Here is a 26,176-nt window from a genome sequence, read left to right on the forward strand (position 1 = left end):
GTCCAACATCCAACAACTCGACGTGCTCGATTAGGAGAGCCGTTGGTGGTGGTGGTGGTGGCGGTGGCGGTGGCGGTGGTTGCTCCGCTCGCGCAATCGACGATGTTTTTTTGACTTTCTGTTTTTTTCTTTCCCTTTGTAGAAGAGGCCCGGAGAGAGGAAACTACTAATTTCGGTCCAATTGCCGACCCAGAAAGACGCCATCAGAAACCGAATTTGAAAGAATTCCCATAGGCGACGGCCATTCTGCCGGTACATGTGGTGGCTGGACCCTGAAGACTGCAAGCAAGGGCCCTGCCTCATTGGGTATTTATTAGGTAGTTTAGCTTGCAGGTCCGTGCCCTAAAAATCAGGGCAGATCGGCGGCAATCCGCCGCCTCCGCCGTCGCGCGCCAACGAAGAGGGACGGCATCGACAAGCATTCGCGTGTAATTGCTCCGAAGTGTACGCATCTGACTGAATGTGCATCGTACGATTATTTACCTGTGTTTGGTCTCAAGGGAGACAGCGCAGCGAAATGACAGTCACATAAGCTCCTCCCAGGGCCAGACAGGAAGGAAGGCCACGACGCAGGCGGCGCGGCTTCAGCTGATGACGTCACGAGGTACTTCAAAGCCGCCTGGTTTACGGTCCGTTTTCCGATCACTCGGGCCTTCACTCAATCTTGAGCTTCCGACAACTTCGACAGCATAAGATCGACTCGTTATTACTACTAATCAATACTCTTTTAAGGGTTGTTGCCAGTATCCATCATTCCGTGTCGTAGGAGGTCTTCGGAATGGTGTGGTATTACAGTATCCAGTCGAGACAACTATCAAATCCGTCCTCCAGAGAGAGGCCTGAAGACCGTGGCATTCAACCACAGCCGTCGCCCGCACCTTGGTCAACGTCGCGATTGGAGCCCGCGCTGAATTTGAAGGTGCTATTTCTCGCTTGTCCGAAAACAAACCCAAAGTTGTCTTGTAACTCTGTGATTACCGGTATAGACAATGGCTGTGTCGCAGCCGACTTGGGCCTCGATTCTTCTCGAGATCTTTCCGACGAGGGTCGCAGCCTCTTCCTCGAGGGTTTGCCGGATGCAAGAACGCTTCTTTTCAACTTTGGTGGAGCTTCCGACTCCTTGTTGACCCATTCGCATACCATGACTTTGAACTTGACCTTCTCGGGATGTCGCTGCCTACTGAGCTTGCTGCGAGTAGCGTACAGAATAAATCTCTTCTGAATCCAAGACAGTGTGTCAACTACCCTAGACTTGACATTCCACTCGTCGTCATCTAGTTCGCAAAAGACCCTGCCGTCGCTCTTGAACATCTTTCTGGGGACTTGTCTCTGTCTGTGTGTACTGGATGGGGTTGTATCGTTGGGTGCGGTAGTACTCTCATCCCGAGCACTCGCGAACGGGTTGGCAGCCTTGCTCGGGGATGGGCTGTCATAGAGAGCGTCTTCTTGCTTGCCTATTCGAGAAACGCGTTAGTGCTCAATCGCTAGGCCTACTGAGAAGGGTGCTTACGCTTGTCCAAGTTTTCGGACACGCTACTTTTGGTCTTACTCAGGACTTCGGGCGGCGGTGGGCCGCTGGCTCGATAATCTTGCGCTTTCGCAAGAGGACGGGAGAACCTTTTTACAATAAGATAATCGATGAAGTAAAAAGTCTGCAGGTTCGGAAGGTGGCGCGCCAGAAATTCGTACAAATGAACGGGGTAGACCTTGTTGATGCCAGCGCCATGCTGGCTACCACAGTGGCTGCAACGGAACGCGGTATTCGCGGCCTCCCAGCCATGGCAATAGGGTACAGCCACATGACGAACGTTGGCCAACTCGGGGCATTCAATGTCCAAGGACATGCGACACCAGCTACGAAAGTTGTCGGCCGACAAGTATTCCAGGCACACGACATCGTTAGAGGAGGCAAGAGACACAATGCGGCCGCCACTCAACTTAATGCCCCCTGGCTGTTTGACTAGCCTTTGGACAACGGCTGCTGCTTCGAAGCAGGTGGCTGACAGTCTGGCCAGGGTGCGGTTAAGGGTGATGTAGTTCGACAGGTTGGCCTGGGGCGTTGGGTAACGGGGCTCCAAAGTTGCGGGCCAGAGCTTCGAGGGAAGTGGCTCGCTATCGAAGTCGAGGATCGGGTTGGGTTGTGCTGCGTCATCGTCATCGTCGTTATCAACGGGAGAGGCAATAAGCGGTGAAGGCAGGTGTGTAGCACGAGCTGCGGTCTTGAGGCGGAGGAAATGCATGCCGGGTTCGAGGATAGCGTCCTCCCAGATCTGGTGGCGGATTTCGGGGGGCAGCATGGAGAAGAGATGGAACGAGCGCGCGGAGGGAGGGATGTCGAATTTGATGGTGGACTCCATGTTGGGTGAATTCTGTCTGGTTCGTGTCGAGTTGGGTGAAAACGACAGCGTGCGAAGGTTTGATGAAAAGAATGGCGATGGCATAGCTTTGGAGAGAATGCTATGTGGTATATGGAGGGCGGAGGGTGGGATATCTGAGACGGAAATCATGCAAGGGTTTCGCAAAAGCCGCACATGCTGACGATGTTGCCGTGAAAGCGAGTCAGATATTGTTTTTTTATGGATGGTCGGGAGATGAAGGGTTGCGTCGAGAAAGATAGTGAATGAATTGTTGGCTGAGCCAGAGCTGCTTCCCAAACGGTGAGAGGGCGGTGATTCACCCGGATGGATGGATAGATGGATGGATGGAAGGAGGGACCAAAGAAAGGACACAGGAAACAAGCAAATGGGAACGCTTGAGGAAAGAAGAGAAGCAGCCAAATCAGAATGGAAGGAGTCATCACGCAGATTTTGCAGTTAGGCTACTTACCGACCTAGGTACAGTGCCCTCCAACAAATCTAAAAAGACATACAGAAAGTGTCACCTAAAATCCACTAAACTCACCATCTTCTACTTGGTATATCTTATTAACTTAGGTACAGTATATACTGTAGAATTAAAGTTACCTGCCTGGTAGTTCGGTAAGTAGGTATGGCCAAGTGCCTTCCCTCCAGAGATTAATCAAGGTTAGGACACGTGCGCGGGAGGAAGGACTAGGTTGCTACTTACCTGGAGCGAGCATCCTCGTGCCGAAAACCGAGAACCTTGACGATCTGCACCACCTTTCTCGCCTCATCGGATGGCCTGGGGCTTGCTGGATCGTTTTGGATGACCGACTTCCCAAGCTTGGCCTGGCAAGTACGACCTTGGCTTCCCGACCCGAGATTTCTCTGGTCCTCAGTCCTGCCTCATGTCGTCGTTTTGCTTCTCGCTGCGCCATTCGTGACCTCACAGGCCCTATCTAACCAATTCGCATCTACACAGGCACCTACCTAGGTAGGTAAGTAACATCAAGACCAACGCGCACTTACGGACAACCGGAGATGCAATATCACGCAATCACTGAGCAGGCAACAACTCGACCAGTGAAGACCAAGAATGGGATTCTAGAACTTGATGTTATACATTGTCGACGAAGAGGGACGTCTGCTCGCCCATTTCCCAGGGAAGCCGTTGTTCTGGCCCTTATACACTAAGACCAGGTACCTAGGTAACTCGCGCAAGGTCCAGCGAACAGAGTACCTAGCCTAACCTAACGTATCCCACAGACAGGGACTTGCTCCTTGTACACGCCCGCCTTTTGCATATTACACCATAGCCATAACTGAAACTCAGACATTATGGTCTTATCCGTTATGCGGCGTGGACGGGTTCAGACTCGTGGGAAAAGGACACCTGGGCGGCGAATACGTCGGCCAGGGCCGACAAATGTTGTGGCAACTTCAAGTTCTGCGAGTTAGCGACTGGCTTCGTAGTGTTATCTGTACTTAGTACGTAGATTTAGCGCTCGTGACTTACCCGCCATACTTCATACCGCAACTGTTGACAAAATCCCTGCAGATGCTCACGGTAGTGCAATCTCCGATAACAGACGGACGCGGTGCGATGGTAGGGGAAGGCCGTGGCGTCGTCCGATGGTCTTGGTCGGAGAGGGGAACCACCATCTGCGGAATGGCGGTGACGATTCCAGCGAGGCCTAGAACCGTCAAGAGTTGAGCGGAAAGCATCTTCATGTTTTGTTGTTTTGCTGGTAGTGGTATTGACTGGCAATATGGTGTTTGGGTTTGTTTGTTTGTTTGTTTGCTTGGGAGATGTGAGATGCGTGTGTGGGAAATGTTGATGGAGAGGGAAGAGACCGAAACCTGCCGCCTTTTGTACACCTGGCTCCAGACAGCAAGGTTTCTGGCAACTGAAGCTATCTCGGGCACCGTTTGTGACTCAAGGCGTAAGGGTTTTCGACAACCTTGGTGGCAAAGTTCAATGAGGCCACCGTGTGGCTGGCAATATAGTCGGGCACCCTGTCATCAAGCTGTTACAACCTCAATGGCCGATTCAACGGTACCATTATCCCCACCAACGTTCTAGCGCCTGAGTGTCGTTCGTGTATATGGCCATGGTTGAAATGCGGTCTGATTTGGCAGTTGCTCTACCTTGGCGGGTATTCAATACCGTACTGAGAGATTGAGACATGGCACGGGTCAGAGGTGCTACGTATCGGGTTTCCACGCATCGGGATATTGCATATGTGCCGGGTGAATGTAGCCCGCTTATGGGGACTTGGAGCGACTATAGCTCTCATGATATATATTTGTGTAGTCGGCTGGATTGTTGTAGTCAGGAGTATTGTGAAGAGAAAGCTACTTGTAGTGACCTCCGTGCCTGCCATAGTCTGGCAATAGCCATCAATATCCCTCAAGATTATCACGAGGTTATACCTTGACGAGTCCACCAGCGAGCTTGGTTCATGTGTAGCCCGAACGCCGAGTAACCTTTTCCTCTAAATGTATGTCACCCTCTGCCAGTCGAGCTAAGGTTTTGTATAACCATGGGCCTCCGTGAGCGCTCATTGCGCCATCAATTGCATACGGCTTCTTTCTTATGGCCATAGGAGAGCCGTGGCTGTTGTTAACTTTACGTGTAGACGACATCCGTTGCTAGCTGTTCATACGTAATGCGGCGGCGAAGTCTCCACGTCCCACTCAAGGCATTGTTGCTTCGTCTAGTTTGCCACCGGGTTGAAGCCAGATGAGTAGCGGCCAGCATCGAGGCGCCATCCCTCATCGGAATGTTCCAGCGAGGAGAGCGCGCCAAAGGAAACACTCACAGCGGAGAAGAAGGGACATCGAAGCAGTTTTGAACATATGTACATTGAAAAGGTTGAAAGACGCCCAGTTGTAGCGGGTGAAAAAAAGCGCACTGGACGCCTGTAGGCGGTGCTGCAGCCACATATATACGCCGGGTATAAAATATTTACATGATGGTTGAGACACAAATCAAAGCCAGCTCACTCATCTTCTGGCCAGAAAAGAAAAAAGGGGGGTGCGTGATGGATGTCAGTCACCCAATGTCTGTCGGACGGGAAATGCTCGCCGCTCACAGGTGGAAAGCGGGAGCGCGACGACGCCGGAAGGAGCGAGCGTGACGACGGGCCTTTTGGGCGGGGCAGTCGCCAGCGTCGGCGTTATCGGAGGTGACCGGGGTGGCAGGCTTGGTGGAGTTGGCGGGAGCCGTGCCATTGATGATGGGGGTAGGGGCGGAGCCGGAGCCGGAGCCAGGACCAGAGCCGGAGCCGGCACCGGAGCTGAAAAGCGCGGGGCCGGGGATGGTGTACTCCGAGATGGTGGTGTACGCTGAGCAAAACCGTCAGCCGTTTGCGGTTACCGATGGCGCAGGGGGCTCAAGTGAGGGAATCCACTTACGGTTGAACTGGATGCCAGAGTCAGTGGCCTTGTACAGCTCCGTGCCGAGGGTGCCCTCGGGGTTGGCAGTACCGGAGCCAGTGATCTCGACGTTGACGCACTGGGGGTAGTTCTGGGCGCCGTTCGGGGTGCCGGCGGCGTGCATGGCAATGATCTCGTGGCGGAGGACGTAGTTGCCGGCTGCGAGGTCCGAGGGGATGGTCGAGGTCCAGGTGTTGTTGTTCTTGACGAGCTTGGTGGCGGCCCACTCCTGGGTGTCGACGTCGATCCCGGCCTCGTCGATTTTGACCCACTTGAGCTTGAGCTTATCGACCGAGGCGAAGTCGCCGTCGACCCTGGCGGCGTAGGTCAGGACGGGTCCGAAGTGAGACGCGGGCCAGGCGGACCACTGGAACTCGACCTTGCCGCCGGCCGCGACCTTGGCGGCGGTGCCTCCGGGGGCGGCGTTCTTGTGGCAGTTGATGTCGGCGCTGGCGTAGCCGGTGCCGTCGACGAAGCCGTTGTCAAGGTTCTCGGCCGACCAGGCGGCGATGGTGGGGGGAGTGCCGCCGTTCTGCTTGAGGTAGTAGTAGTCGAGGCTGTAGCCCTGGACGTATGCGCCGTCGAACATGTAACCATCGACCTTGCCATGGGCAAGGGCACTGGCGGCAAAGGCACCGACGAGGGCAAGGGTTGACTTGACAAAAGGCATTTTGAAAGATGGGTGCTGGGGGTTGTGTCCTTGGTGAAACGGACGAAAATGAATAAAGCGAGCCCTGTTTGATCGTCGGATGTAAGTGTTGCAAAGGAATGTCCCGGCTTCACACGGTGAAGAACTGACGGTAAGATAGTTGGAAAAGAATGAAGTGGTGAAGATACCAAAGAATGTGTGCGACCTGCGATGATGGATGCTAAGCTAGAAGAAAGAACAAATGTGCGACGGATTTGCCTCTTTATTTATCTTATCGGAAGAGACCTTAGAAAGACACGCACACTGCATCCCGGAAATCCTCTTCCTCCGTGATGCTCCTTCTCCCTTCCACCTCGTCGCTGCCCTGGACAGTCCGGTTCTAGAACCCTTGCAGGCGCCGAGAACTGACCCGCCTTGGCCCCCGGAGGCCAGCGAGAAGACTGCAGGTGGAAAATATAGAAACCACATAAGACCGAAACACTCTTATGCAGACCGGACCAGTGGGACTTTGGGGCGGTGGCCACTGGGCCGGGGGATGTGCTCCAATTCGGAAGGCGAACCGGCCTTGGAACGATAAGGTGACGGGTTGTCAGCGTAACGTAGCCGCTTTGGTTCCTAGCCCTAGCGTACCTAGAAGACATCTGCTCTGGCCAAGGGGCCGATGTTGGGATCATGGCCAGGGTAGCGCAACGCGGGAATGGTGACGGCCTCGAGTTGAAGCTGGGGCTCGTTACCGGCCGGTTGGTTTTCCTCAGCATCGGTAGCTCGCAAGCCGAGTCTTCCCCAGTGCTATTGTTTGTACCCTTCTCAGCAAGCACGACTCATCAAACAGATCCCCTTGTCGCCCTTAATATGGGAAGGGAAAATCATAATAGGGTCGGATCTGCGTTGTCTAAAAGACACCCGTGTCGATCGCTTGGTCGAGATGAACCCGCCAAGACAGCTGCCGCCAGGCCGTTTCTTCTTGATGCGCCGAGGTTGACGACCATTGGCGAATCTAGCTCGACTTGGATCCATTCTGCGCTCCGCTGTCAGTTGGCAATCAAAGATGAAACGGTGCTTGCATATCGTCGCCCGCCGGTGCCGTGCAACCGCCTTCTCTGCAGAAAGCGCCATTCTTCGTGATCATTTTCTTCCCGTCTTATTCGTACATGGGAAGTGACGAGTTTGGTTCGTGAGGCCGACTCCTGCAGCGTTTCACCGCTGGACACTTCCTGGTTCTGGCCGCACGCAACATGTCATCTTTGCAGCTCAGGGCTTTGTCATGGCATGACGATTGCAAGAAGAGCACCTCTTGCCCAGCTTCCCATTGGCTGCCAAAGCCATATTATAATACTGTTGGCGATAAACTCTTCGATTGAACTATCGAGGCCCCGACATCTTTGTCACATTTGAAAAGCGCCTCCTCAGAGCCGCCAGTTTACACAAACCCCTGGATGGCCTCCCAGAACGCTGCAGGGTCTTCCCACATGGGTAGATGACCAGCGTTCGGCACAATCTTCAGTTCTGCTCCGTTGTCTCCAACCAAGTCCTTGAACCCGTCCATCGCCTTGACAAGCGCGCCCTTGGCGTCGCCGTCACCAACGACCAGCAGCCCAGGAACCTGACAAGACTTGAGCGCCGACTTGAGGTCGTAGTCCCACAGTGCCTGACAGCTATACTTGAATCCTTCAACGTTGTTATCTGCTACCATTTCCGTCATGGAGTTGACGACGCTCTCCTTGTCCATCGTTGCCGGATGAAACCACCGGCCCACCGTCTGCCCTGCCAGCTTTTTGATTCCGGCGCCACCGTCCTCTTCTGCCAACGCGGTGCGGTCTTTCCAGGCTTGAGTGTTGGCAGCGCTGGACGTCGCGTTGAAGTCGCAGGCGATGAACTTCTTTAGGCGGTTCGGATACTTGAGGGCAAAGTTAGTGGTCGTTGCGCCTCCCATGGAAACTCCAATCAAGGCGTGCAACTTGGGGATGCGCAACGCATCAAGAACAGTACGCAGGTCGGAAGCAAGGAGATCCAGAGTCGCCGGCACAGGCGGACTAGGAATCGAGTGGCGGCCACGCGTGTCGTACCGTAAGATGCGCAAGTCGGGGCGCTGCTCCTTCAATATCTTGACGACGGGGTCCCACATCTGCAGCGATGTCAGGAGCGAGTTGCAGAAGGCGACCGTTGGCGCGTCATCTTTGGCGCTTCCCTCTAGTCTGTAGGGAATGGACAGTTGGTCCTCGGCCGTGATATACGAGCTGATGACCTCGTCGTCTCCGGGAATAGTGGTGGTCTTGCCGTCCGGAGCGGTAAACGTGGAGGTCGAGGCCGGAAGCTTGGCCAGATTGGACAAGTCGCGAGGAGCAGGGCCGAAGACGTAGAAAAGCGAGTAGGTGCGGCGGTTCTTGGCCGTGACGGTTTTGGCAACCTCAGCTCCCCAAGGAGTGGTCATGGAGGCCTTGTGCTCCGGACCACCCAAGCCATTCGTGCGCGCATAGTCGTGCAGTCCGAGGTAGGAAGTCTTGGTTCCGGCGCCGTCGCCGACCGATGAGATCTTGAAGAGGCGGGTCCTTAGCCAGCCAGGGACCTTGGACAACATGGGGATGTGTTCTTCGCTATACCATTTCTTGAAGTCTGGCTCGGCGGATTCGTCCTTGAGGACGGTCTCGACAGCGACCAGCTCGATTCCCTCGGCCTCCTTGTCGGAGAGCTGCTCGATGGGCAGGAACAGAGGGGCCTCTTGCTGGTAAACCAGATCGTAGAAATACCTCGTGACGTCGACTTGGGCGATGGTGGCTGCCTCGCGGGCAGAGCGGTTGGCTCGAAGAGTGGTGTAGGTGGGCGTTTCGAGGTGGGACATGGAGGTGACGTCGTAGAGAGCGAGAAAGGAGGGCTCTTTGGCGTCGTTGGCGCGGTATCGCAGGCCGTTGGTGAAGATTTGGGGAAGCCGCAGGCGCGTTGGGCCGTGCTCGTTGTTGTACCATTCGTGGAACTGCTCGAGAGCCAGGCCAGGCTTCGGCTGCATGGTCACGTAGAGCAGTCCGGGGGTTGCCATCTTGTTCCTTGTGTCAACCGACCTTGTTGGTGAGGTCCGGGGCGTTATCACTGTTCTCGAAGAAGTACTTGGTCGAAGAGGAAAATCGGGTAGAAAAGGCTGACAGATGCTCCAAGAGAGGGCGGCTTCGGCGCGCTCCCGTGGGAAGCTCTCTGGGCGGCGGGGCAGATGACGAACGCGGGGTCGGAATTGGGGGAAGAGGGCCCAGTGGGTTTTTTCGGGATTTTGAGACGGCAAAAGACAGCGCAGAAGAAACTCGGTGCCGGTCAGTGACTAGGTACGTTGTACCCACAGCAGAGGACAGGTAGGCTGATAGACTCTTGTGGATGAAGCGTCGGATCCTACCTATAGGTCTTGACTAGGTAGGTAGTTGCTGCTTCTGGAATTCGGACCGTTCTCGTAGACGAGGTACATCTATGGAGCCCGCCCTGTCTTGGGGGGTTATGCAGAATAAATAGAAATATTGTCGCGGTTCGTGGCGGAAAAGCATTCTGCCAGAGCATCGCGTGTGATTGATGATTTTTCCAGACCGGGTCAGCCAATAATGAGTGGTGTCGGTCACATCGGGCCAGGCTGTCTATCCATAAACTCGCACCATTTTCTGTTTACTCTGAGATCCGACTGACGATTTGCCTTCGACATGGCGGCGACGCATTGGGTAGGGAAAACCTGGGTGAGAGGCAAACTACCTAGGTAGGTAGGTAGGTAGGTAGAGGAGGGAGGGAGGGTGACACCTTTGGTACCTACGTATGGACTACCTATTCAGGAACAGGGTCCAACCCCTCGTGATGTTCCTTCCATTCTTTCCAACGGGAAATATGTAAATTTCCTAGGTAGGTAGGCAGGCAGGTGTCTAGGTAGAGTAGGTAGTCGGTCCCTCGCACGTATTCGTACCTTCTCTCGGGTACTACCTACTCATGCCGTTGAGAATGCGCGCGGGCACTTGGCAGCCGTTAAAGATTCGACCAATCACCATCCAAATGCTCCTCCTCCTCCTCCTCCTCGGGACCCACCAAAGACCAAAGTCAATTCGCATTCAGGCACGGATATCGACACCGAAGGTAGGTAGGTAGGTTCCTACCTGGAAAATCTCCCAGCGCGAGGCTCGATTCTGAAAGGCAACTACCTCCAAAGCTCCTTATTGGTTCCTTCTTCGCCTTCCATCGATTCTGGATTCTGATCCCAAAACCTCCGTTAACTTGTGGTTGCTGTCGACGGATTGGCAGCCACTATCACCGACACATACTCCATTCGCCTGGTATTCCACCTGCCTACCTGTCTTATTTGTTTGTCTGCCGCCCGCCCAGCTTTACACGGATGCACACATCACACAGTCCCAAGCTGCAGTAGCTTCCACCCCTCCACTCAGCATTGGCTTTTCCCTTTGGCTGGGACTGACTCCTACGTGCGCAGGCAGATAGGGATAGGGGCCATAAAGCCCCCGCAATCCCTGCTGTACCACGTCGCAATCACATGGCGCACGGTCTTGGGCAGCATTGACGCTCTGCAAACCTGCCCCCAGAGCCTTTGATCGCAGGCAAACATAGGCATCGTTGCGATACTCTCACTGCGTCGCCCATTTTGTCAGACTACAGTTATTATCGGCCTCTTGCCCACCCGCCGCGTGATCCGCCTCGTCGACTCCCTATTCTACTACCCAGCCCGGCCTCCCACATTAATCATTCCATCGACCCTTTTCCGGCCCGTCTTTTCCTCATGGAAGTCTTCCTCTCCAACGTCCCCCCGCGTCTGACGGACCGTACCTTGGAAAAGGAATTGAAGCCCTACCTGAATGCTTTGGGTATTCTGGACTGGTCATGCTCGTCCAAGACCGGCAGCAACCTCGGATGGGTGACCTTTCTCTACTGGGAGGATGGCCGCAAATTCTTGCTGCGCCATGGGAAACAGCCCATAGCCACCCCGGAGGCTGCGCGCATCTTCACATCGCCAAATGCTTCCAGAAACAGAAAGGGCCCAAGGGACAAGCCAAATCTCCACCTCATGAACAATCCCGTCTTCGTCTCCCAGAGCGACAGACCACCCGACCCTTTTGCCCTCAGAAGCCTCAGCCATCGTCTGCAAGAAAAGTACAAGCAGCGCAAGCAGCAAGACGCCTCCTTTGATAACGGTACCGTCAAGTTCCACGTCGCGAGACTGGCTTGTGGTCACAACTCGTTTGGCGACGGTAACAAGGCCCTCATTTTTCACGAGCAGTACCGACTGGACGACCGGGGCCTTGCCAAGTTCGGCAAACGGATGCTCACCCTGAAGCTCGACCAAGGCGCCAAGATCGAAATACCTTATTCGTCCATCGTCGAGATGATACACAGCTCGGCACCGACCACCTTTACCTTTGTCTTGAGCGAACCCCCTCACTTCTACCAGTCCTACGCCGAGATCCAAGATATGATGGCTCAGCTCGGTTTGAATCCTCGCATGCTGCACCAGAAGGCCCAAGTCCGCTGTCTCGGCATCCCTGGCGTCGAAGAGCATGTCAAATATTCCGGCAGCTGCCTTGTCTATCAGCTTAGTGTCTTTGACACCGACTTCGACCACAATATGATTCATCTTGAGAAAAAGGGCTTGCTATCTATCGCTCACTCCAATGTTGCTCTTAACCAGACTCCCGCTTTCTGCGAAGAAGACTACCCTAGTTCATGGACTCAATTCTACAACGCATTGGCTACTGCTGGAAAGAACGAGACACTGCCATTTGGCATCCTCTTCCAGCTACAGTCTCTGGTGTGGAACAACTTCCTACACCCACGCTCCGTACACCAGATGCTACTGTCTCTCCGAGTCATGTTCCAAAGGGCAAAAGTGGACAACAAGCCCGAGCCAATCTCAGAACAGGCTTTCGAAAGCCTTCGTGGGAATATTCAAGATACCATACCATTCCCATGCCATAACGCGGACCCCAAGAACCTCGACCCGGACGAGATTCTACGGCATCTTTTAGTAGTCGAAAAACGCCTACGTTCCGAGTATGTCTACAGAAAAGACGCGTTAGGACCTGCAACAGCAAACCACCGCGTGCGGGTTTTCAAGGCCATGGTTACACCAACGAGAATTACACTCCATGGCCCCGAGCCAGAACCCTTGAATAGAATACTTCGCAGGTTCCCTGACCACACGAGTTATTTTATGCGAGTTACTTTTTGTGATGAAGATGGCGGCGATCTGTTCTTCAATCCCAGGGTATCCTACGACCAGATCTTTGATCGCTACCGGAAGGTCCTGAATGGTGGAATATCGATCGCTGGCCGGGTCTATCAGTTTCTCGGGTTCTCGCATTCATCTCTGCGATCCCACTCGGTTTGGTTTTCTGCCCCATTCGTGGATAGCACTGGCAAACTGCAGTTGTACGCAAACATCATCAAGTCCCTTGGCGATTTTGATCACATTCGAATACCCGCCAAGTGCGCAGCGCGTATTGGGCAAGCATTCTCCGAGACCCCTGCATTCATCAATCTCTCCGAACACCATATCAGGCACTGGGACATACCAGATGTCAAATCGCAAGATGGAAAAATCCAACGAGTTTTCAGCGACGGCGTCGGAACTATCTCGCAAGAAGCTATCGAGCTGGTCTGGCCACGGCTCCCCCAAGGGTCACTCATCCCGACATGTTTGCAGATCCGCTGGGGTGGCGTCAAGGGTATGCTCTCCCTGGACTCCAGGCTATCAGGCCGTTCTATCTGCATCCGCAGGGAATCCATGGAGAAATTTCCGAGCGCTGATGTGCAGAACCTCGAAATCTGCGATGCGGCATCCAGGCCTCTTAAGCTCGTTCTCAACAGACAGATGATCAAGATTATGGAGGATTTGGGCGTTGACAAGAACTTCTTTCTCCGGTTGCAGAAGAATGAACTTGACCGTCTGCGTGCCGTCACAGCAGATGCATACAACACCGGAACGTTCCTTCATCTCCAGGGTGTGGGCTCAGCCTTCTTTCTCCCAACTTTCATCAAAAGCCTCGAAAAGTATGGTATCGACTACCGACAAGATGATTTCCTAAGGGCAGTGGTCGAGTCAACCGTCCTGCGGGAGTTGCGCTTGCTCAAGCACAAGGCTCGAATCCCGGTGCCTAAGGGTGCCACTCTCTTTGGCGTCATGGACGAGACCGGATTCCTCAAAGAAGGGGAAGTTTATGTCTGCTATGATACCTACAAGCGACCTGGAAAAGCTCCCACCGAAAGATCTCTTCGGGACGGTAGAGTGCTGGTGACACGATCGCCTGCCCTTCACCCTGGTGATATCCAGTTGGTCAACATGAGAACGCCGCCGCCCGGCCATCCGCTGCGCAATCTCCGCAACTGTGTTGCATTCAGCCAGCACGGACAGCGCGATTTGCCAAGCCAGCTAAGTGGTGGCGACCTTGATGGCGATCTCTACAACATCATCTGGGATGAACAAGCCATGCCCCGAATAACTTATAAAGCCGCGGACTATCCCAGAGTAACACCGGAGCCTCTTGGAAGGCCAGTGACAAGAGATGATATGGCAAACTGGTTCGTTGACTTCATGAAATCCGACGTTCTCGGTTTGATTGCCACACGACACCTCATCATATCAGACCAGGACCAAGAAGGCACAATGGGGGAAAGCTGTCTCAAGCTCGCTGAGCTGCATTCCACCGCTGTTGATTTCTCCAAGACAGGAATCGCGGTCGAACAGAAGAACATTCCAAAGGCGCCTCGTTTCCGACCTGACTTGTACGTATGCTCTCTCCACATTTGTAGCAACACAGCTAATATAACCCCAGTCTTGCACCAGCCCCTCCTGCTCAGCTCTACGATCGTACCCATATTAATTTCCTAGATGAAGACGAAGGGGTTGATGATGACGAAGATGCGCAGGGACCAAATCACAAGTATTACAAGTCGGAAAATGTACTCGGGCAGCTTTACCGTAACGTCAATGAGAAGCAGATTTGGGATGAAGATATCAGTCGCGTTGTGTCGAAAGCTGGCCCTTCCGTCTGGGACCAGTTCCTAGGGCTCATGGAGCGCAAGATTGAAGAATACGGCAAAGGGCGCATTAGCTGGGAGACGAAGCGCGAGCAAGCCCAAAGTCTGCGTGACGTGTGAGTAGCACATTCTAGGACACTGCTTTGCATGATGGCTAAACGATTCTTAGCTTCGAGGACACTGTCAGTGGCTTCATGGTGCAATACTCGGACAATCACATGAAACAGCTCACAGAGGTCGAAGTCTTCTGTGGCTCCATCTTCAACAAAACAGGGTCGCAGACTCGACGTCAGAAAGACAACTCCAAAAAGCTCAAGCAAGATTTCGATCGCCTTGCAGACCACATGACGCAACAGATGAGACGGAAACTTCGGAATGTCGAGGGAGCTGGCACAGCGGTAAATGATGGTCTTGACTCCACCATTGATAAAGAGGCTCCAGGCTCAGCAGCTGTCGATGATCTTGACCGACTTCTCGCGCCCAACAGAGAGGCTTTGGAGATGTCCTATGCCTGTCTCAAGGTGGGATTGTTGGACAATTCCGACGTCGAGTATGAACACTGGGCCCAGTTGCAGAGCTTCAAGGTGATTGCGGCTAGTGTCCTGCTCAGAGAGCTAACAGAGCTCGCGAATCGCGTGAGGTACGGTCGTTTGGTACATGCGAATGGTGATGAGACGACGAGTGGAGGCTTTGTTGGTGTCAGCTCAGGGCCTGCTTTCTCATATGCGTATAATGGCTACGACGTCGATGTTGGGCAGTATCCCAACTACGGGTACAGTCAGTATCTGTGAGGCAACTGATACAATCTGCAGATGGCCGGCTGCCACGGCAGTGTATGAAATGAGTGACAACTATCCCAGTCCTCTATGATTTCTCTGTAGTTTTGGCCACATAACGGGCAGCCGGCAGGCAATGAGCGCAATCGGCCGCGGCTGGGGTGCACGACGAGGAAAGCCTCCTCGTCCCCTCTCACAAGTCAATGGAGGACCGACCTGCAACAGAACCTAGAGAAAGCATTCAGATGATTTTCACCGCAAGTTCGAAGAGCCCCTTAATGACGCGAGACCACATGGTGACATATAATGCTGATCGTACTGTTGGGGAAAGGGATGTGTTGCGATATCACCAACCGGCCCAACCGGTGGTGAAGTGGAGCCAATCCGAGGTCCCGTGACCCACTTCGGTTGCTCACCTTCACCATGGTGATATCCGCGGCAGTGGCCACTTTCTCCTTCTTCTTCTTCAACAATCAATCAATAACAGCGACAAATAGTTAACATACGCTATTGCTGCTATTGATCGATCGCCTGTGATACCAACAGGATGAAGCCATGGGTAATTATTGACGAGCCGGTGCCGTATCCTTATACACTAAACTCTTAAATCGTGACATAGATTTCATGGCACAAGCAATCAACATACATACACAGCAGCGGCGATCTAAATACTGAATGGTTCGACAAAGACGCCTCCGATCTTTTCAAATAAGGCGGGGAAAGCCCGACAATGACATCCTAACTACTAAATTCTCTACGAAAGTGCGGGTAGTATAAAGGTAGTTACCTTGGTTGAAGTGTTCATAAAATGATAGAGTGAAAATAGTCTATGTCTAATAAAGAAAAGCAGTTATTGTGGGTTGCCTAGTTGAAAGGTTAGATAACTAGTGCTGTGTTGGATACCGTGTAGGCAGTGGAGGAGCTTGTTGAAGATAAGCCCTACAATCTGCGAAAGCTGGCGATGCCAGGTGCTGTAACAGATATTATACTATCGCTTCTGGATAATCTCTTTTCTCGAGTCCCTGAACAAGGCGATCGTAGTGAAGTTGCTGTCTAGTACTGTGCTGGCTGTCCTGGAGGAACTCTCTAGCCTCTTCGGCTGAACATATCTCACGCTCTTCATCGCGATGCCACAGATTCTTGGCTGTGTCATCTACGCCAGTGCCAGCGGCCCCGCGATGCACATCGCCGGTAGGGCAATTCAGAGCATGGAGGGTGGCGGCATCAACATCTGTGATGGTGATTATCTGCCATGGTACCAAGTATAAGAGGGGATACCTATATCGCCACTGTCTCGGACGTCTACAGCCTGTCGGTTCCTTGTCTGGAGCTTTGGAAATACCTGTGTTGTCACTATGATCGTAGTGATTTTCAGCCAACTATGACTATGTGAGTATCAACGGAGCCCTATGCCTCCTGCAAGATGAGGACGTCCATTGCAAGTTCCTAAAAGGCCATCGTCGAGGGTTCCAGAACTGGCCAAAGCTTAGGTCATTGACATCACTGCCTAGGGTCTCTTGTATATCGATTGCGCTAAGAGGTTAAGCTTTTTCTTGGGCTTTCTGGAGGAACAGGTGTGATTAGCAAGAGGTTCGGAGACAAGGTTTGCGCTAGAAGACACAAGAAAGGTGAAAGGTAGGATGATTGCACCCGACCTTGCTTTGGACACCAAAACCCAATACGGTTGATCAATGGGCCAAATACACACCGTTCTATGGTATATTCGCGGTGTTTGGCACCATTCGCGCTAGTTAAGCAGAGAAGTAGATTGTTAATCGCGTTCCAATACAGCATGTTTACTAGATCAGGAAGAGTAAGTAAGTTTGGAGCTTCAGCATCGAACCGGACATACTTGGACTTGCATAGATCAGTGTCGCGGTCTTCCTGGCTTTCTATTTGTTTCAATCTGTCGAGCTTGTACAGCACGGCCTTCGATCTAAAGTTTAAGCTCGGGGATCCTTATTTCTCCCCTTCCAAAAGCCGTCGTGTAGGTAGGCTACTTCTCCTTTAGACTTCACAGCAGTCCCAATAAACTGTTCCATAGACTAGACACGAGTAGGTAGCTCACGACTGAATCGTTCGTACGAGCTGGGCTGCGTTAAGTCAGACGAATCAGCCCTTTAACTTTCCGGTCACGGTCCAAGGGAGGTAGAGAGTCAAGGCTCCAGAACGTGCCCCCCTGCTGGAGGAGCTTTAGATCTTCTAAGTCGACGGCATTGAACCGTTTAGCCTCTTTTTTCTCTTTCTACTTTTCGAAATCGCGTCAAAGACCACGATAGACGTGCGACACTTCACCGCTTCCGCCTGTCTGAAATTGACGTAAAATGGTCGTCTACAGGGAACAGGTGCCGCTATGGATCGGAGCAAAATAAAAAAGGTCCGCAGACCGCGAGTTAAGCGATCAATATACCGGTGCTGCCTTTTATGTCGCAAGCAACTAGTATGGACTCACGAATTGCATCTGGTGCAAGGGGAGGGCGTAAATCGCTGACCAGAATTGCAGTGCGGCTGCCAACTTGCACGCAGCTCAAGGATGGAACGTGAACTAAGGTCCTCTGGGACATCGCCAATGACGCGGTCATCACCCGGGACGTCTGAGTCCAAGACGTCCCCGCGATCAGCCCCCAGTGGCTCCCCAGGCGACTTGGATCCCCTTCAAGCTTCAGTGACGGCAGCCTTCTTCGCTTTCGTCGGCAACTCGCCTTCCCCTATTACGGACATATTTTCGAGATCATTTATGCAAACCTATCTCAAGACCTCAATACCGGTTCGAGCCGTCGTCACAACAATTGGAAACATTTGCTTGGAGGTTCAGAGACACCCCGACTTGAGGAGCAGAATGTCCGCCGCAGCTGCTGTGATGGAAAAGGACCGTAACATGTTGAACCGGTTTCTAGAACACCTGGTTGCCCCGGACAGCCACGATCAACATATTATGCTACTGTATGGTATCTTGAAAATTTATGCCGAGGTGAGATATACTAGACGTTACTCTTAAAACAGAACTACACCAGCAGAAAAAGGCGTCTACTTACTTTCCTCTTACACAGCTAATGAGCAGTGAGACTTGGGTTTGTTCCCGGGCCACGTTTGTGAGATTGGCGGCAAAGGTTAGGAAACAACTCGAGCAAAGACGACGAAGGCCACTTCTCTACTTTGACAAGGGGTTGCTCATGCACTTTAGCCTGCTTGGTGCGATTTACTCTCTTTTATCATTCGGAGATAGTTTCCTGGTCAACTTCGAGTTCTACGATCCTTCACCGTTCGAAAACGTCAAATCGCTCACCGGGCATATCCGCATCAACTCTGCAATCTTTCATCACTTCACCCAGTTCTTGACGCACTTTGCACGCTTGCATCATAGGTAAGCAGCATTTAATTGTCGACGAGTGCATGTTGGGAACCTGGGCGCGCTGACGATAAAGAAAGAGCATTTAATTGGGTGCATGAGGCTCGCAGCGCCCTGAACGACAAACACTTGACAGGTGAAGTGTCCGAAGCGGAATCGAGAGAGATACTCATCGCAGCTGGCCTAATGCAAAAAGGGACGGAAATAATCAGTAGCTCAGCCTCGGCCATGAACTCTGTGGAACGTCTTCGCGGTGTAGGATATAACGACAACGACGATGATGGGGAAAGTAAAAGTACCGACTTTTGCACCTTGAGAGAAGCTTATTATCACTACGCCCTTATGGCCCTTACCCGGGCTTTTTGTGACCCGGTATGGAATCTCGTCGCTGAAGACTTGCCGCGCTTCATATGCATGCCCGAGCTCGAGGCTTACGGCGAGCTAGTTCGCGAGCGAATCGCACAGAGGATGTCAGGCGTGGGGATGGAGGCGTGGAGCTACCTGTTTATTCTCATCGGCGTCGGTATGGCGTCTAGAACGCCCAGAAATAGGAGGGTATTAAGGGAACTTTTCTATAGTGTCATGGGAAAGGGGTTCGCGAGTGTAGAGGCGTTCTTGGCTGACTTGAGGTTGATATGGGGAGAAGAATATAACGGCGCACACTATGCCTGACCAGGTATCGTGAGGGAGGATGAACGTTGCGAGGGTATACTACATTGACTTATTCTTTGTATGTGGTATCTGTATGTTTGTCATAGATCTCATTCATGGGTACGGGAATTTACAAACCGGTCAGGGTGTAATCCAGAGTAGACGAACATCTAAACTCTTTTGCGTAATAGTTACATTATCTTGGAACGGCAGTGAGGCGTGGCATTCCTCATCATTGACAGGAGACTCTTCTTGCTCAAATGACTGCGCTTCGAAAAATCGATGGCGAAAAGCAGCCACCACCACACATTCAATTGTTTCGAATTACGATAAACAACTCAGTAAAGACAAAAGTAGACATTCTGAAACCCCTTGGGAATAGATTCATGCGCCAGAATGACGTCATCTAAACCCCGCATCCAAGGTCGCGCAAAGTACAAATTTGGGCTGATGGAAGCTGATTGAGACAAATTTGGCAATGTTGGAATCCTTATCCTACCCCTATCCGGAGCAAACATAGAAGCAATGGCGCCACCTATTTGCACCAAGACCTTCAAGTTGAACAACGGTGAGCTCTCCGCACTCAGTGTGATCCTGATGGAGTCAGTGATACAGAGTGAGGAGTATTAATGCCCGATAATTAGGTCTCGATTTTCCGGCCGTCGGTCTAGGTACCTGGCAAGGCAAGCAAGCTCTATTCCGTTATCAACACTCATAATTTCTGACACTCCTCAGGCGCGGAAGGGACGGATGATTCCAAGGCCCTGGAGGAGTCCATTATCCATGCGTTGAAGGTCGGCTACCGCCACATTGACACCGCGCAGCTTTACGTCGTAGAAGAGGTCGTGGGCAGGGCCATCCGCAACAGCGGCGTCCCCCGCTCCGAGATCATCGTAGTCACCAAATTTTGGGGCAACTGGCACCACGACCCGGCCAAGGCGCTCCAGATTTCGCTGGACACTCTCGGGCTTGATTACGTTGACGTCTTCCTCATGCATTGGCCATGGGCCACAACCCCTGCTCCGGAGATGAAGGTTCTCAAGAAGTGGGAGAGCCCAACCTTCATCGAGACGTGGAAGATGATGGAGCCGCTGGTTGGCGAGAGGTGCAGGGCCATTGGTGTGAGCAACTTCATGCCCAAGGTCATGGATGAGCTGCTTGCAGAGGCCAAGATTGTGCCGGCCATTAACCAAGTCGAGCTGCATGCTTTCAACCCCAACCTGAATCTGGTGCCCTACTGCCAGGAAAAGGGTATTGTTGTTACCAGCTGGAGGTGAGTTTCGCAAAACGCAGTGCCATGTCTTGCAGGAGGAGTGAGTGCTGACCTTGGCAGCACACTGGGCGGCTCGGGCGCGGCGCAAAACGAAATCCGTACCCACGAGCTCTTCACCAGCATCGCCAAGGCCCACGACGTCTCTACCGGCGTGGTGTCGCTCTCCTGGGCGGTACAGCGAGGCATCGCGGTCATCCCAAAGAGCTCTAACAAGTCCCGCATCGAAGAGAACATCCGCCTCGTCACTCTCACGGACGAGGAGATGCGCAAAATCAACGAGGCACACAAGACGATCAGGAGGGAGAGATTATCTAACAACATTGCATCGCAACACATGGAGATTGACGGTAAGATGACGCAACAGGGTTGGACTTACGTGGATATGGGCTACGAAGACGAGAATGGCAACTGGTTAGCGTGAGCTATATTTGTGACTGGGACATGACTGCCCGTATCCGACCTTCAATTCTGTCGCAATGCCTTCATGGCACCGCGCAGCCTTGCGGGATCTCATCGAGACCGGGATACTATTGCTTTTCCTACCCGAAAAAGTGACTCGTGACAAAACGAAATTTTAAAAAGAAAAAAGAAAGAAAGGACGTCAAATTCAGTCAACGAGCAATTGGTAACTTTCAGCCCGCCCAACGCCAACGGACTGAGAATTTAAGATATTATTTCTGTGATGGTACCGGTATTTTACCTCTTCGTGGACCATCCTTTTCCGGATGAGCTGTTCTCCCGAGCCCATGATCTGCGCGTTTGGCGTCGGTGATCAATGCTGATCCAATTATCCCTTTGAGTGCGGATGGACCTCACTAACCCCCTGGTGGACCCACCCCCACTTCTACCCCTCACTTTCGGACATACATGACAGTACGATGTTATTTTCTTAGCAACTACCACTAATTTCAACATTATCACCAACATTATCAGTAAAATCACGATGTCTTCTGATCTAGATACCTCTATTTATAGCACTATTCACGTAGAGGTCTTGCTATAGAACCTTGCTATTGCCTACCTAGATAACTGTTGCCTAGAGCGGTGTAATAACGCAACAGTCTAGCCTAACGAGGCTCTAGTAGAGCTGCTTAGACTATAAAGTACCGTTATGTAAAGGTGGAGATTGTTGGTACCTCCGGCATAGGCAAAACGCTATATAACTAGAAGTACTATAAAACTATTGGTTATTGGACTTAATTGCCGTAGTCTGATTTGCTTTACCCCTCACGGGGGGTTAGTGAGGTCCATCCGCACTTAAAGGGACACAGCCTGCGGCGTACAGGGTGGCAGGGGCAAGTAAAAGCTCCCTGTGATGTTATCCCCCATAGCCAACATCATTATAGAGGGGGAATATTCACCAACAGAAAAGCTTTATAGTAGTGGGGTGTGCCACAAATACCTGACAGGGAGCTTTTATTTCGGCCTGGTACCATAGTATTCTTCCCCGCATTCTCTACCATCCAACGGCAACTTCCGAACATCTCGACCACCCATTTCACATCCACCAGCCTACCACCTGAATCATCAGCCATTATCCAGGTCCACGTCTGAAAGTATGGAGCACCCCCAAGCTGCAGAGGTTCTCGATGCTACTAAATGGCCAACAGCAAGGACGTTTATTTCACGATGCAGCGAGTTTTTGGCCGAGGTCCAGGACCTGTAAGTCCCCTTTGTTTGGGACCCGCGCTTGGCCTCGAATTCCATCCAAAACCCATGAGGTAGATATGTGGTAACAATTTGTATCTTCACAGAACGCCTGGGAAAGCCCTCGAGAGTACACTAAACAAACACTACGGCCCGGGCAACCAATTTTATGAAGATTTCTGTGCTTTGATCAAACAAGGTCTCGAAGAGGGATGGGTAGCCCAGACTGAGATCGAAGGCCGGAAATATCGGCGGGGTAAAATCGCCCTCCCCTCGGCCGAGACGAGGTATTTCAGCATCACGACGGTCTATATGAACAGCAAAGAAGAGTATAAGGGCCAGTATCACTCTCATCCGTATGGCGAGATCAACTGCGTTATCCAGCTAGATCCAGACGCCGAACTGAGGGGAATGCAAGGGTGGCAGGGTGCTGGCTGGACCTCTCCTGGGCCGGGTACACATCATTATCCCGAAGTACGCAAGGGAGCCTTGGTTGCGCTCTTCTTCTTGCCCGCCGGTCGGATTTCGTACAATGCCGAGCCAGGTGCTCCGCAACCGATCTCAGTGTGATGGGTCAGCATCACGCCCTTGAAAAGTCAAGCTCGATGGTTTCGGGCCCCATTGTTGGTTTGCGAACAGGCACTACTCCTGTTGATTATGATTCTGTTGAGATATCAGTGAGAAGAGAAGGCTGGTTGATAGTCCTGAGTGTTAACCGTGTAAGAGAGCAGTGGTCCAGAAGAGACTTTTGACCTAATCCTGAACCTTGTAATCTGCTACATTGATAACTAATTAGCACGGCCACGGCCCATCGTCGCGGTTACGTTACTCTAGCATTGGTTGTGTGTTGTTACATTGAGATCCCAGTATGCGGGGTACGGCATCTTATCAATGATGATCTATCCCTCAAAGATAAAGTGAGGGGACAGTGAGAGAAACGCATGAAGAGTTTGGATCTCAATCAACGATTATAAGTAAGAATGAACTGCCAGTGTTTCAATTGGATGCATTTCACCAGACCTAACTTGCAAGGTCAGGGATTCACAGACGCCGCGTTAGATGACTTTTCATCGTGTTGCGGCGGTCCTCTGCGCCCCAGCTCTAGCCTGGGGTCTCCAACTACTTCCGCCCACCCTCGAAAGACCGAGTGCCCCTGCAGAAGCCGTCTGGCAAGTTGCATCGAGCTCGAAAGCCATATACATCGATGACAGCTTCGCCTCAATAGCTGATACTGATGGGTTGACTTTGATACCACCTAGTAGCTATGACTTCGCCAGTCTTTTCCAGCAAGACATTAGCCAGCTCACGGGCGTAAACTGGACTTTACAGCGCGTCGACCGCCTTCCTAACGCTGCCAACGCCAGTGGCATTTTCCTCGGCCCATTCCACGGCAACGCCTCCTCTCTCGCGTACGAGAACGGTGATCCAACGTCTGAGGGATACGAACTTGATATTTCGCCCGTCAGCGCATCCATTGGTGGAACGGGCGCCCGCGGCATGTGGTGGGGGACCAGGACGCTACTCCAGCTTTTGCTCTCTCAGAATGGGTCTCTCCCCGTGGGGCGTATTGTTGATGCGCCAGCGTATGCCACGCGAGGTTTCATGCTCGACGCAGGGCGCAAATGGTACGCACCAGGATTCCTCAAGGAGCTGTGCAGCTACGCATCTTTCTTTAAGATGAGCGAGTTCCACTACCACCTGAGCGACAACTATCCACTCAATCGGGGGCGTAACGAATCCTGGCAAGACGTTTACTCGCACTTCTCACTGCGACCAGAAGACGAATCCCTATTGCCGATCCTCCATGGCCGCGAGAACGAGACGCTGTCCCGTGAAGATTTCTCCAGTCTTCAGAGTCATTGTGCTGCAAGGGGGGTAACCATCATCCCTGAAATCGAGGCCCCTGGTCACTGTCTATACCTGACCAAGTGGAAGCCTGAGCTTTCTCTGGCAAAGCGTGACTTGCTGAATCTGTCACATCCGGAGTCTATTCCCACAGTCAAGCGTATTTGGTCCGAGTTCCTTCCATGGTTCGAGACAAAGGAAGTTCACGTTGGCGCGGACGAGTACGACGCAACACTGGCTGATGTGTACATTGGGTTCGTCAACGAGATGTCAGATTTTATCAATTCCACAACTGGCAAGCGGGTTCTTATCTGGGGCACATATGAGCCCTCAGAAAATAGCACCATCTCTAGGGATGTCATAATCCAGCACTGGCAGTATGGTCAGTCGGACCCAGTGCTCCTTACCGATGCTGGATACGATATTATCAACTCGGAGGACTGGTGGGCTTACATGTCGCTCAAGAACGATCATATGCCCATTCTCCCCGCCAAATACCCACAGTTCTTCAATGAGAGCCGCGTGCTCAATTTCGCAGACGAGCCTGGGTGGCAGTGGACGCCCGCCGACTTTAACCCTTTCAATAAAACCATGCAGATACCCGATGGATCGCCATCCAACGGAGGCGCTATCATGGCTGCGTGGAACGATAACGGCCCTGACGCTTCCACTCAGCTCGAGGCGTACTATGCAATGCGCCGAGGCATAGCACTTACTGGTGCCCGCGCGTGGAGCGGCCATCGGGGCCCGGAGCTTGTGGAAGACGATGTGGCACCCAGCATCGACTTCTTCTCACCCCTCGCACCGGGCCAAAATCTTGACCGCACCTTGCCGTCTCCCAACGCTTCCGCACCTCTAGTGACCTGGAATCGTTCCGTCGACGATACCGAGACAGTACACCTCGGCCACGGCAGCAAGGGCATCAACTACACTCTGTCGTTGTCTTTCGGGGGGCCATTTACACTCACTGGTCCAGACAGTACGCTCTCTCTAGACGGTGATGGTAGCCTCACCTTCAGCGCAGACGGCTGTGTATATCCACTGCGTTCTGTAAGTGAACGAGACGCACTGGACCTTGATCCAGGACACCCTGGCCGCATTTGGGCGAATGTCTCTACCTCATCACACGAGGCGGTGAAGTTATCGACCCTACCAGCGAATGCCACCATCGCGACAGATAGCTTGCACGGAAGTATTGCTTGGATTGATGGGCAGTTTGTGGGAAGATTCGAAGTTTTTGTGTATGGCGGACGGAACACTCTATTCAGCTGGAGCCAGATGGCTTTCGTCGCACCACTCGATAGCATCACCGGTCCCGGACTACAGAGCCTAGTCGTCGAAGGAGACATGAATCTTCCGTTATAGACACGTTCACCAGTCTTTTGGCACTACCATCATGTAGGGAAAAGGTCTAGTAGACAGGCCTCCACTGGGGAAAGTACTTTGGGGACACTATGTAATATGCGTGTTCCTGAACATGAGTATTAAACATGAGTATCAAACATGAATATTAGACATGAGTAAACTACACATGCAGTGAACTACAAGCACAAGTGTTGGGAGCTCGGGTTAATGATTAAAATTGTTGCATATGAAGTAGTCTTCGCCGGCTTCGAAGACACTTCAAAAGACCGCCTGTACTGCGTTGATTGACTTGATAAGTACCTTCATTGATGACAAAACAACTAACAAATTCCGAATTAATAACTACCTCATTCACTATTTTTCTCTTCTCATACACTCAAGACGTTCCATCATCGCATGTTCCTCGCTGCTTTTCTGGCCGCAACTTCTCTCGTCGACAACTCTATTGTACTCGGTCCAACCAATCCCAGCGGGCTACCACAAGTTTGTGGCTAGTTTCAACACATTAATAAGTTCATTAATTGTCAAAGATAACTCCGATTAATATCCGACTCATGTTGTCTGTAGGGGCTCGTCGAGCCCGGTCCAGATATTGAGCCTTGCACACGGGACTACCTAGGCAAGGAGGCTCGAGTCACTATATCTCTGGAGTTTGCATACACTGTGTGTCAGGCTACAGGGTCCGATTTTGTCGCTAAGGACTGCATGAAAATGGGGGTAATGCCGACAGTGACGACAAAAGAGGCTGCTGGCACTGCTGGCAGGGAGCTATTTTGGCGCTGCTGGCTGGTGGCGTTCTACCGATGCCTTGGGGTTATCTGGAGCACGGTCAAGTAGCAC

The 26,176-nt window shown here is 52.4% G+C and overlaps 10 protein-coding genes across 10 annotated transcripts; 5 read left to right on the forward strand and 5 right to left on the reverse strand.

The window, feature by feature from the left end:
* Positions 1-674: 674 nt before the first annotated feature.
* On the reverse strand, positions 675-2,394 carry LY79DRAFT_601074 (uncharacterized protein). The gene is made up of 2 exons (XM_060561838.1): positions 1,511-2,394; positions 675-1,454 (listed from the first exon to the last, which is right to left on the reverse strand). Exons 1-2 carry the CDS (start codon positions 2,355-2,357, stop codon positions 856-858), a joined length of 1,446 nt encoding a protein of 481 aa, XP_060417411.1. The 5' UTR covers positions 2,358-2,394; the 3' UTR covers positions 675-855.
* Positions 2,395-3,282: 888 nt separating this feature from the next.
* LY79DRAFT_543568 (uncharacterized protein) lies at positions 3,283-4,182 on the reverse strand. Its single transcript, XM_060557056.1, has 2 exons — positions 3,856-4,182; positions 3,283-3,777 (listed from the first exon to the last, which is right to left on the reverse strand). The coding sequence occupies exons 1-2, from the start codon at positions 4,068-4,070 to the stop codon at positions 3,684-3,686; spliced, it is 309 nt and encodes a 102-aa protein (XP_060417412.1). The 5' UTR covers positions 4,071-4,182; the 3' UTR covers positions 3,283-3,683.
* Positions 4,183-5,272: 1,090 nt separating this feature from the next.
* LY79DRAFT_601077 (family 61 glycosyl hydrolase) lies at positions 5,273-6,648 on the reverse strand. Its single transcript, XM_060561839.1, has 2 exons — positions 5,757-6,648; positions 5,273-5,687 (listed from the first exon to the last, which is right to left on the reverse strand). Exons 1-2 carry the CDS (start codon positions 6,445-6,447, stop codon positions 5,431-5,433), a joined length of 948 nt encoding a protein of 315 aa, XP_060417413.1. The 5' UTR covers positions 6,448-6,648; the 3' UTR covers positions 5,273-5,430.
* Positions 6,649-6,671: 23 nt separating this feature from the next.
* On the reverse strand, positions 6,672-7,662 carry LY79DRAFT_543573 (uncharacterized protein; the record flags this gene model as incomplete). Its single annotated transcript, XM_060557057.1, has 1 exon — positions 6,672-7,662. A coding segment is annotated over exon 1 (487 nt), but the record flags the coding sequence as incomplete, so codon positions are not given.
* A 184-nt stretch (positions 7,663-7,846) lies between these two features.
* On the reverse strand, positions 7,847-9,460 carry LY79DRAFT_667159 (Alpha/Beta hydrolase protein; the record flags this gene model as incomplete). The annotated part of the gene is made up of 1 exon (XM_060563337.1): positions 7,847-9,460. The coding sequence occupies one exon, from the start codon at positions 9,458-9,460 to the stop codon at positions 7,847-7,849; it is 1,614 nt and encodes a 537-aa protein (XP_060417415.1).
* A 1,716-nt stretch (positions 9,461-11,176) lies between these two features.
* Positions 11,177-15,221, forward strand: LY79DRAFT_509172 (RNA-dependent RNA polymerase; the record flags this gene model as incomplete). Its single annotated transcript, XM_060554026.1, has 3 exons — positions 11,177-14,175; positions 14,226-14,546; positions 14,600-15,221. The coding sequence occupies 3 exons, from the start codon at positions 11,177-11,179 to the stop codon at positions 15,219-15,221; spliced, it is 3,942 nt and encodes a 1,313-aa protein (XP_060417416.1).
* A 2,471-nt stretch (positions 15,222-17,692) lies between these two features.
* On the forward strand, positions 17,693-19,535 carry LY79DRAFT_647573 (uncharacterized protein). Its single transcript, XM_060562492.1, is given in 4 exon segments — positions 17,693-18,177; positions 18,257-18,570; positions 18,636-19,134; positions 19,147-19,535. The coding sequence occupies 4 exon segments, from the start codon at positions 17,740-17,742 to the stop codon at positions 19,225-19,227; spliced, it is 1,332 nt and encodes a 443-aa protein (XP_060417417.1). The 5' UTR covers positions 17,693-17,739; the 3' UTR covers positions 19,228-19,535.
* Positions 19,536-19,688: 153 nt separating this feature from the next.
* On the forward strand, positions 19,689-21,369 carry LY79DRAFT_543577 (aldo/keto reductase). Its single transcript, XM_060557058.1, has 4 exons — positions 19,689-19,774; positions 19,851-19,889; positions 19,942-20,479; positions 20,540-21,369. Exons 1-4 carry the CDS (start codon positions 19,732-19,734, stop codon positions 20,898-20,900), a joined length of 981 nt encoding a protein of 326 aa, XP_060417418.1. The 5' UTR covers positions 19,689-19,731; the 3' UTR covers positions 20,901-21,369.
* A 420-nt stretch (positions 21,370-21,789) lies between these two features.
* On the forward strand, positions 21,790-22,976 carry LY79DRAFT_543581 (p-hydroxylaminobenzoate lyase). Its single transcript, XM_060557059.1, has 2 exons — positions 21,790-22,141; positions 22,234-22,976. Exons 1-2 carry the CDS (start codon positions 22,038-22,040, stop codon positions 22,694-22,696), a joined length of 567 nt encoding a protein of 188 aa, XP_060417419.1. The 5' UTR covers positions 21,790-22,037; the 3' UTR covers positions 22,697-22,976.
* A 123-nt stretch (positions 22,977-23,099) lies between these two features.
* LY79DRAFT_677902 (family 20 glycosyl hydrolase) lies at positions 23,100-25,497 on the forward strand. Its single transcript, XM_060564493.1, has one exon. It carries the CDS (start codon positions 23,186-23,188, stop codon positions 25,334-25,336), a length of 2,151 nt encoding a protein of 716 aa, XP_060417420.1. The 5' UTR covers positions 23,100-23,185; the 3' UTR covers positions 25,337-25,497.
* Positions 25,498-26,176: the final 679 nt, after the last annotated feature.

The sequence above is a fragment of the Colletotrichum navitas genome (assembly GCF_030913465.1).
Source record: "Colletotrichum navitas strain CBS 125086 chromosome Unknown LY79scaffold_11, whole genome shotgun sequence".
In the NCBI taxonomy this organism is placed as follows: domain Eukaryota; kingdom Fungi; phylum Ascomycota; class Sordariomycetes; order Glomerellales; family Glomerellaceae; genus Colletotrichum; species Colletotrichum navitas.

Coding starts and splice junctions, on each gene's coding strand:
- LY79DRAFT_677902 (XM_060564493.1), top strand. CDS start 23,186: ATGACTTTTCATCGTGTTGCGGCGGTCCTCTGCGCCCCAGCTCTAGCC.
- LY79DRAFT_543577 (XM_060557058.1), top strand. CDS start 19,732: ATGGCGCCACCTATTTGCACCAAGACCTTCAAGTTGAACAACG. Junction 19,890..19,941: donor CGGTCTAGGTACCTGGCAAG/GCAAGCAAGCTC, acceptor GACACTCCTCAG/GCGCGGAAGGGACGGATGAT. Junction 20,480..20,539: donor ATTGTTGTTACCAGCTGGAG/GTGAGTTTCGCA, acceptor TGACCTTGGCAG/CACACTGGGCGGCTCGGGCG.
- LY79DRAFT_543581 (XM_060557059.1), top strand. CDS start 22,038: ATGGAGCACCCCCAAGCTGCAGAGGTTCTCGATGCTACTAAATGGCCA. Junction 22,142..22,233: donor TTGGCCGAGGTCCAGGACCT/GTAAGTCCCCTT, acceptor GTATCTTCACAG/AACGCCTGGGAAAGCCCTCG.
- LY79DRAFT_601077 (XM_060561839.1), bottom strand. CDS start 6,447: ATGCCTTTTGTCAAGTCAACCCTTGCCCTCGTCGGTGCCTTTGCCGCC. Junction 5,688..5,756: donor CTCTGGCATCCAGTTCAACC/GTAAGTGGATTC, acceptor GGTTTTGCTCAG/CGTACACCACCATCTCGGAG.
- LY79DRAFT_601074 (XM_060561838.1), bottom strand. CDS start 2,357: ATGGAGTCCACCATCAAATTCGACATCCCTCCCTCCGCGCGCTCGTTC. Junction 1,455..1,510: donor GTCCGAAAACTTGGACAAGC/GTAAGCACCCTT, acceptor TTTCTCGAATAG/GCAAGCAAGAAGACGCTCTC.
- LY79DRAFT_543568 (XM_060557056.1), bottom strand. CDS start 4,070: ATGAAGATGCTTTCCGCTCAACTCTTGACGGTTCTAGGCCTCGCTGGA. Junction 3,778..3,855: donor TGCGGTATGAAGTATGGCGG/GTAAGTCACGAG, acceptor CAGAACTTGAAG/TTGCCACAACATTTGTCGGC.
- LY79DRAFT_647573 (XM_060562492.1), top strand. CDS start 17,740: ATGGAACGTGAACTAAGGTCCTCTGGGACATCGCCAATGACGCGGTCA. Junction 18,178..18,256: donor TCTTGAAAATTTATGCCGAG/GTGAGATATACT, acceptor CCTCTTACACAG/CTAATGAGCAGTGAGACTTG. Junction 18,571..18,635: donor TTTGCACGCTTGCATCATAG/GTAAGCAGCATT, acceptor CGATAAAGAAAG/AGCATTTAATTGGGTGCATG.